The 9,039-nt window shown below is 44.7% G+C and overlaps 1 protein-coding gene across 1 annotated transcript; it reads right to left on the bottom strand.

Moving 5' to 3' along the window:
* Nucleotides 1-2,369: 2,369 nt before the first annotated feature.
* Nucleotides 2,370-8,018, bottom strand: AQP6 (aquaporin 6). Its single transcript, XM_069092589.1, has 4 exons — nucleotides 7,354-8,018; nucleotides 5,682-5,840; nucleotides 5,199-5,279; nucleotides 2,370-4,428 (listed from the first exon to the last, which is right to left on the bottom strand). The coding sequence occupies exons 1-4, from the start codon at nucleotides 7,714-7,716 to the stop codon at nucleotides 4,234-4,236; spliced, it is 798 nt and encodes a 265-aa protein (XP_068948690.1). The 5' UTR covers nucleotides 7,717-8,018; the 3' UTR covers nucleotides 2,370-4,233.
* Nucleotides 8,019-9,039: the final 1,021 nt, after the last annotated feature.

Raw genomic sequence — 9,039 nt, forward strand, 5'->3', positions numbered from 1 at the left:
CACCTTTCTAGGAATGCTTGTTAAATCAGTCCTTTTCCTTCAATAGTAGTTATGGAACATTAAGATGAGAAGGGACCTTGAGTTATCTCATCCAATCTCCTGCTTCCTAAAAGACCTATAGTGCTCCCAGAGCTCAAGCAGACAGTTTGGTCTCCAGAGAAGACTGCATAACCTTTGGTTACCTATCTCAATGACAGATCCTTCCTTAAAAGTTATAGCAGGTGAAATGGATGAGTGAGTCTAGCCTAAATCCTGTTGTAGTTTGTCTGTTACCTCTTGTCTTTTTTTAGTGGAATTAGAAAGCTTTGAAAAAAAAAACACTGGAAAAATTACTTCTTTTGAATGATCCCATTGGGAACTGGAGGAAAGTGAATGATGTTTAAGTGTTATCTCCCACACTCTTCCAAACACCAGTATGGAATTCACAACTATCATTTTGACCTCATGTGGATTAATTACCACACTAATTAATTAAGACCCCCAATTACCTTTAAGATGTTTTTGCATTAAGTTGTGGTATATGATTGTAATGGAATTGTGCTATAAGAAATGACAAGCAGGATGATTTCAGAAAAACCTTGAAAGACTTACATGAACTAATGTATAGTGAAATTGAACAGAACCAGGAGAATGTTGTACACAGTAACAGCAACATTGTTTGATGAAGAACTGTGAATGACTTCTATTCTCAGCAATATAATGATCCAAGACAATTTCAAAGGACTAATAATGAAGCATATTATCCACCTCCAGAGAAAGACCTGATATTATTTTAGTATAGAATGAAGTACACTATTTTCACTTTCTTTTTTTTCTTTTGTTCGAGTCTTCTCATACAAAATGACTAATGGGGAAATGTTTTACATAATTGCACATGTATAACCTATATCTGATTGCTTAGTATCTCAGGGAGGGGGAAGGAGAGTGATAAAATTTGGAACTCAAAGCTTTAAATAAAAATGTTTTTTAAAAAATTTAAAGAATTTTTTGTATGCCTGATTTTTACCTTCCAGATTCTCCTACAAAGTTAAACTTATCTTTTTCTCTCCTCCATATTTCCCATCCTCTTCCTCCTCCCTTTTCTTCTGGTCCAACCCCTAGGAGCTCCACTTAGGAAAATCCTGAGCTAAGAACAAGTGATACTGGGACTCTACCACTGAAAATGTGACTTCTATGAAGCTGTTCGCACATTGTGTCCCCTTCCTGCACTCCCAGTGTAAAATGGAAGGGAAACTCTGGCCTTTTGGGGGTTGGGATTTGTAGAGATGGAAGAGAATGAGTTTGGTTAAATCATTCATCCTTTTGGATCTTCTAATCTTGAATCCTGTGAAAATTAGCATTTTGTTAACTGCTAAGAGAAAGATAGGTTACTGTTTACTTCACTGTAATTTCTGGATGTGTACAAATTTACACTTAAAAGCCTATGAGCTATCTGCTGGTAATGATAAGGATTACAATTTTAAATATGTACTAGGTGCCTGGGCTGTTCTTTAACTCCTTTTGTAACTCATTTTCTCCCACCCTTTTCCAAGTGAAGGATTTGGCTGCCAGTGTTACAGTTGCAGGGTGCCATGGCGATGGGCACCATAGAAATGATGAGATGTGAGCCTTAGAGAACAGTTTATGGATTTGTCTACTAATCCTTTCTGAAAGACCCCTTAAAGTCAGGAGTGAAGAAAGGAGCAGGAACCTAGGGAAGTCAAGACCACCATTTGCTGAGAGAGGAGGAGTCTTCTCTCCCTCCCCATTTGCATTAAGAAGTCCTATCTCCCTTCTGCTCCTCTCTATTACCAACTATAATTGCATTCACACCCAGTAATAACCATTTAAGTAAAGTTATTTTGCCAGCAATTAAATTTTTTTCTCTTGCTTGTCATTTCTCAGCAAGTTCTCCACTTTGCAAAAGAACTCATAACAAATACAGCTAAGCAAAACAAACTGGTGGATAGACTATGTTTGACACTGTATGTTTCATTCCCTATCCATAGTCTTCCTCCTCTTCTGAGAGGAGGAAAAGTGATTCCATCCGAGTTTCCAGAAGCACCTACTATTTCCAGTCTTCTGTATGATTTGATTCTATACTTAATCCTCAGTTCACGATCTCGATCAACATTTGTAGAAATGTTCAGTGTGTGTGTGTGTGTGTGTGTGTGTGTGTGTGTGTGTTTGTGTGTGAGATCAGGGGTGGAGAGATTTGCAATCAGCCTTGATTTCTGTCCCACGTTCCAGACTGTCCAACTGCCTCTTGGTTATCTCCTGTGAGGACCTGAAGCTCACTTTGTTAGAGACAGATTTAGAATGAAGGATAGATCATATAGCAGACACCAAGAACACAGCACAGTGGGGGTACAAGGAGGAATATTTTTTAATATTTATAAATGGCCATTTTTTGATAGCAGAAAATTTCACTTTATGACATATAGTATTTGTTTTGTGACAAATAAAGCCACTTTATAAGTGAAAGCTTGAGGGACTACTATTTTACAACCTTGCCCAAGGTGCCACAAATAGTTTGTCTTCCTGGCCCAAACCCCAAGAGATTTATTCTAGCTAGAATCTTCTAGGGGAGATCACTTCCTACCCTCCCTCAAACTCCCTCCACCCCCTGCCCATGTTGAAATCCACTTCCACATTAGGACAGGATAGAAACTTTCTCCATGAACAAGGGTCCCCCCAGATTCTCTCTTTTTCTTTTTTGGCTTTTTGGAGGGGGGGAAGGCAGGGCAATTGGGGCTAAGTGACTTGCCCAGGGTCACACAGCTAGTTTTTGTGTTAAGTGTCTGAGGCCGGATTTGAACTCAGGTCCTCCTGACTCCAGGGCTGGTGCTATATCCACTGCGCCACCTAGTGCCCCTCCCCCAGATTCTCTTGACCAGGGGCTCATGCTTTTGACACACTGACACTGGCCTCAGAGCCATCTTTGAAACGTCCTTCTCTTACTTCATATAATGAGTGAATTGCCAGATCCTGTCAGTTCTACATCCAAAATATCTAACATGAGTTTCTATTCCTATTGCCACTGCCTTAGTACAGTCCCTCATTACCATTTACCTAGATCATGCCAATATCTTCCTAACTGGTCCCCATGGCCTCCATTCTCTCTCTTTTCTAGTTCATTTTGTACATAGCTCTCTTGCTATCTTTCTGCCTCCCCCCATCCCCTCTGGCTTCAGACCAGCACTCTAGCTCTGGCCCTGGGGCCCTGGGCTTCTGATTGGGTGGAGTTTGTTATATATAGCTTGCCCCAGCCCCTCCACATTGCTCCAATCCTGCCAAACAAACCCACATATTTTTCCTGCCCATCTTGCACCTATAGTTCTGCAAACACTAATCAATTCAGCATTGTCTCCCTGGAAATAACTGTCGAACAATGGCCCTATAACTGTACTTACCATTTCTCACTTTCCCAAACCAAAATAAGCTCTTTGAGGGCAGAGACTCATCTTGCTTTTAGTATCTGTATCCTGGAGGATACCTTTCAAAAGTGAGAAGTTATCCATCCTTGAATCTCACATAACCCTAATACGTTTCCTATACTTTGGTCTTGTTCTATTCTGTATGGAGGTTACTTCTACTTTTTTTTGGGGGGGGGCAATCAGGGTTAAGTGACTTGCCTGGTCACACAGCTAGTAAGTGTCAAGTGTCTGAGGCCAAATTTGAATTCAAGTCCTCCTGATTTCAGGGCTGGTGCTCTATCTCCTGTGCCACCTAGCTGTCCCACCTCTCTTTTTTTAAAATCACTTCTACTAGACTAATCTCTTTTGAGAGTAGGAACTGTATGTTATTGGTCTTTCTAACTTCCCCATTGACTAGAACAAATCTTTTACATAGTAAATGCTTAAAACAAATGTGTTACATTGAATTAATTCAAAAGTCTGGACCTCCCCCTGGGTTCTAGGTCAAGTGGTGGTGGTAAGTGTTTGGGCTCCCTTGCTTCTCCCAGCAACTAAGGCAATTCAGACCCAGTCTGGGTCTTTATTCTGTCCAGAATTTTCTAGGAAGATTAGTGACAACTTGTCTCTTCTTTTTCCTCTCTTCCCTCAACCCCCCCCCTTGAAACTCACTTGCACATCAGGGCAGGATACAAGCCCTCTCCCTGACCAAGGCACCCCAGATTTCCCCGGCCAGGTGCTCACTGCATCTGACACGCTGCCACTGGCCCTAAACATTCTTGACTGACTCTTCATACTCCTGTTCCGCCCACCACTGCAGGATACAGACTTGATCTTGAGACTATGCCAAGTTGGGTGTCTCAGTGCCCCCTGAAATGGACTCTGGGTCATTCTTGGGAGGCTCCACCTCCTCCGCTTTCATGGTGCCTGTTAAAATGGCTAGCCTCTGAGCCAGAGTCTTGGTGTCTGGGAACAAGATGAAGTTGTAGATCAGAGATGCCAGGATAGCTCCTGTCAGTGGTCCTACCCAGAAGATCTGCAACCACAGAGAAAAAGGGATCCATAAGTCTAAGAGCCATCCAGGAAACAGGGACAGCTCTGAGCTCCCGTCTCCCCTACTGCTGACCTGTTCCTAAGTTCTCAACAATCTTAAAGCAATCCTATGGGTGTGGACAGGTGAGACATCCCTGTAGAGTCTACCCAGAGTAGAAAACTCAGTTTTCAGTGGCCCCAGTTCCTAATCTAGTGAACTTTCTCTAAGCTTCACCACACGGAAGGAAGAGCCTTCCCCCAAGATTTAGAATAGAAAGGGCACAGGGCATAAGAATAAGCGGTTGTATTTGGGGGGACCATCTTCTCTACTGCTTCTTCCATCCCTCCCCCCAACTTGACCAAGAATTCGAATTATTCTATGTTTCTCTGTCTGGTTATTTGTCTCTGGCTCTTCCTCTTTCCTTTAGAAACCAGTTTGGCTGGAGAAGCTGGATAAGGAAACAGCTAAGTGTTTGAAGCTATGAATTAGAGACAAAAACAGGCTCAACTACTTGTTCATCTTGTCTGCTTCTCAGCAGGTCCAGCCCAGGTCAGGGGCCAAAGGCCTGGGGGTTGACCAACCAAGAAAGCCTGCCTTATTTGGGAATCCTTGGACTTTCTCCTTCTAAAATCAAGGCAGTGAGGCAAAGCCTTCATGTGCTTTGTTTCTCTCTTTCTGTTTCCAGTTTCCTAGTAAACCCCTGGGCTAGCTGAACTCCTTCCTCTTCCACTTGCCCTCCCTGGGTCATTTAACTCCCAATCCCAGGACCTCACCCAGTGGACAGAGAACTTGCCAACGATGACAGCTGGCCCAAAAGAGCGAGCTGGGTTCATGGAACAGCCGGTGAAGTAGATCTGAGAGAAGACAAAGGTGGTGGGGAGGAAGGAGATAAGGTTCACATGAGGCCAGAATGAAGAAAATCTGTCACTACCCCACACCCCTCCTCCTTCCTTCAATGGGCAACTGAGCCATAGTATGGATACTGCTGAGTTCATCCCGCTACCGAAATCATCTATTCCTTGGTGGCAGAGGGGATTGCAGCCATTGGAAATCTAGGTGTATGAGACCAGAATGAGGTTGGAAGGGGTTATTCCTGAGGCTTAAATGGAATTTTCCTGGATCTCTTCAGCTTTCTATCTCTCTAATCTTTCCCTCCAACCCCCAGCTGAGGAAAGCTAGTATAAGACAAGGTAGGAGGGTCTTTCTCTCTCTTCCTTTCCTCTTTCCCCATACCCTTCAGTGGTATATCATCTTACCCCAATTAGGTGACCCAAAGCTACAGAGATCCCAATTATGGCAGCAGGAGAACCCGGGGTCTGGCGGCTATCGGTGGAAGCCAGGACACAGAGCACCAGCTGTAGGGTCAGCACCAACTCCACGGCGACAGCCTGGCCTGAGGAAACACTGCCCCGGACCTGAGGGACAAGGTGCCCAGGGCGCTTGCACACACACACGTTCCCCCCAGCTGTGTGTCAATGCCCATATTTGTATGCACTGTACAAATGTGGATCCAATGAGATATCATTATCTCATGTTATTACTTACTATCTCATGTGTTGCTCTGAGGGTTCAGGGAAGCAAGAGACCCAAGTATGGGGAGGAAAGAGGAGTCATATATCACTTTACACTGTGATAGAAAAGAATTAATAAAGACACAGGAGACAGGAGGCTGAGGGCTTAGTCCTGGCTCTGTTCCTGATTCCATTGGGTAACATTAGGCAAGGCAGATGATTTCTCTCTCAGCCTCCATTTCCTCAGCTCTACAATGGAGATAATACTCAAGGCAGGTCTGAAGCTGAATGGGACTTTATCTTTCTAAAGGAAGGTGGAAAATAGTCACCCACCAGGACACATCTTCCCTAGTGTTTGACACTTCCTCTCACCCCCAATCTGTCCACCAGGAAGAGTGACATTCCAATGAAGGTAACTGAGAACCAGAGAGAAGTGATTTGCTCAAAGTTATGTAGTTGATTCTTGTAGGAACTGGACCCTGCCTGCCTCACAGGCTTGTTTTGAAGATTAAATAAACTGATGGGCATGAAAGTTCATTTGCTGTACAAATAGAAGGTGGATTTATTCTCATCTCTACCCCCAGTATATCCCAAGCCACCACAGGCTATTCTGGACCCAAAAGGTCCTAGTTTGGATTTGAAGGAGCAGGTCTAGGAAGGAAGATGGGTTCCAGGTAAGTTGGGGATCTGAGTTTGGAGAAGTCATTAAGGGAATTATAGTTAACCAAAGAAAGGAGTTTGGGGCAATAGGTAGAGAAGGAAGGTTGGAGAAAGGAAAGGAGGGAGGTTTGTACTGTGAGGGACATTGGGGCAGACAGGCACAAGCAAGAACTGGGAAAATAGGGTGGGAAGGGGAGAGAAAGATCAGGAGAGAAAGAAGATTTGAAGAATGGAAAAGCTGAGACTAACTGGTTCAATCGGGGAGGGTCTCCAACACTCCCCAATCTTTCTTCCATATCCTGGGTCTTTTGCCCCCTTTTTCTTCCCTTATCTCCTCCTCCATGCTTCTCTTTAATAGAGATTCTCCCAACCTCCCGTGCTCTCCCTTCCTACCCCTCATCCCTATCTCTTCATCATTGTATCTCTCACAAGGTCACCTTAGCCTAGGATCTTATACGAACATTCCACTCAATAAATATTTACCTCCTTAGTCCTCAAATTTCATTCTCTGTAAAATGAGGGATTTGTATTAGATGACTCTAAGATCCCTTCCATAACTGAAATTCTTTTATCCTATGATTATATGATTGGCAATAATGAGCATATGATTTGATCTTTGTTCCCTTCCCGTATCCCCATTAAGCTTCCTGCATTGTTCCTTTCCCACCCCCACCTCCTTCTGCCATGCATGCCTTAGCTCCCTCACCCTTGTATATCTCTGTTCCTTATTCCCTCATCATCTTGATGAGGTACTTACCACATTCACTCCGAGGCTTTCTCGTATGTCCCCTGGGGTAACTCCATAAAGCAGAGCAGCTCCTGCAATGGCCCCTGACAGCTGGGCTACCACGTAGGCCATGGCTCTTGGCAGGGAAATATTGGAGCCCACCAGGAAAGCCAGGGTTACAGCTGGATTGACATGGGCCCCACTCACCTTCCAGGTGACTTGTATGGCCATAGCTGTAGCCAGATTGAAAGTGATAGCCACTTGGAGTACAGAGGGCATTGCTGAGGGCCAGCGCAAGACTGAGCCCACACCAAAGAACACGTAAAGCCCTGTTGCCAGGAACTCAGCAAACAGTGCCCGGCTAATTGCCGCCCAGAGCCGGCAGACCAACATCCTCGCCCTGAGCAGATAGTCTCTGCCCCACCTCCCTTGTTTTTTTCCCACTTTAATCCCTCTGTCTCACTCTCTCAGGGTCTTTACACTATCCTTTATCTCTCTCTCACTTTCTTCACTGTATCTCTATGTCTCTTCTGCCTTCTTCCAGTCTGCCTCTAGCTCTTCCTCTTTCTGTGTCTCTCCTGCTTGGCCTCTGTCCTGCTTGGCCTCTGATTTCGTTTCTCTGTCTTCCTTGTTCTTTGTGTCTCGCCGTCTGTGTCCCTTTTGTGGAATGCTCTGGTCAGACTGGCTGGGATCTGGGTGACTGGTCTTTTTAGGTGTGGGAAGTTGATATTCATATAACTGCCCCTCCCCAATAGGCTCACCTGATCCTGGGGCCTGTCGGAATTACAGGTCAGGTCCAGAACCCTGACAACAAACTCAATTCAAGTTTTTCTAAGACTTGACTTAATTGAACTCAGCTAGGTTTGGGGTCCTGCAGGGCGGGCAGGAAAGTCCAACCCCCTAGAGAGGGGTAAGATGTGGAAGCTGGGCATGGATAGAAGAGTATAGTAAATTCTGAGCATGCAATGTCTATGCAAATTATTATGCAAATCAATACTATGTTTTCTGAGCCAACCTTGAAGAATTGAAGGACTGGAGTGGGAGTGAACAGGAATCTGGCATCTAGTATTATATATAAAAGGCTGTTGGTAGAGACACTTGACTGTTGGTAGACACACTTGACTATTCAGGAGGTAGCCCCAAGAAGGCCTTGAAGTTCTCTCTCTCCTTCCTTGATTCTTTCTCCTGTCCTACCCAAGAATGTGCCTGGATAGAAGGAGAAATCTAGAAGGAGTCAATTTCCTTAACCTGGAACAGCGGTAGGAATGCATACAGAAGTGAGAGGAGTTCCTTATCTCTGACTCTTGGCTTCCCTGGGTTCCTTCAGGTCACAGCTAAAATAGAATGCCTGACACATTATAGGTGATTGTTAAGTGTTACATTGACAGACTGAAGTTTGGAGGCGACATCCAAGGTCATGAGTACTTCAAATCAAGTACTTTGCTCTCCCTAACCTCCCTTTCTCCTGGCATACAGCCATCCAAACAGGATTACTGTGGGTTTTTATCCCACTGGCAATGGGACAAGGTCCTATGCCTGCTGAGGGCAGGCGGGCCGTTGACTGCTCTCTATCCCACCTCAATTGTCCCCACTCCTATTACCTCTAGTATTTAACCAACCCCAACACCCTCTGAAAGGTCCAGAGCCTACTTATTGGCCGTGGGGTGGTGGCTAAGATTCCACTCTCACTTGCCCACACATACCTTTCTCCCTAGC

Source organism: Petaurus breviceps, unplaced genomic scaffold (genome assembly GCF_028583685.1).
Source record: "Petaurus breviceps papuanus isolate PSGF00001 unplaced genomic scaffold, PetGlider_PUasm1.0 191, whole genome shotgun sequence".
Taxonomy (NCBI): Eukaryota; Metazoa; Chordata; class Mammalia; order Diprotodontia; family Petauridae; genus Petaurus; species Petaurus breviceps.

Bases quoted from the DNA above. Each gene is read 5' to 3' on its own strand.
- AQP6 (XM_069092589.1), bottom strand. From the start codon at position 7,716: ATGTTGGTCTGCCGGCTCTGGGCGGCAATTAGCCGGGCACTGTTTGCT. The intron at 5,841-7,353 runs GTAAGTACCTCA...CTTGTCCCTCAG, and splicing joins AAAGCCTCGGAGTGAATGTG to GTCCGGGGCAGTGTTTCCTC. The intron at 5,280-5,681 runs GTAAGATGATAT...GTCTTCTCTCAG, and splicing joins CTTTGGGTCACCTAATTGGG to ATCTACTTCACCGGCTGTTC.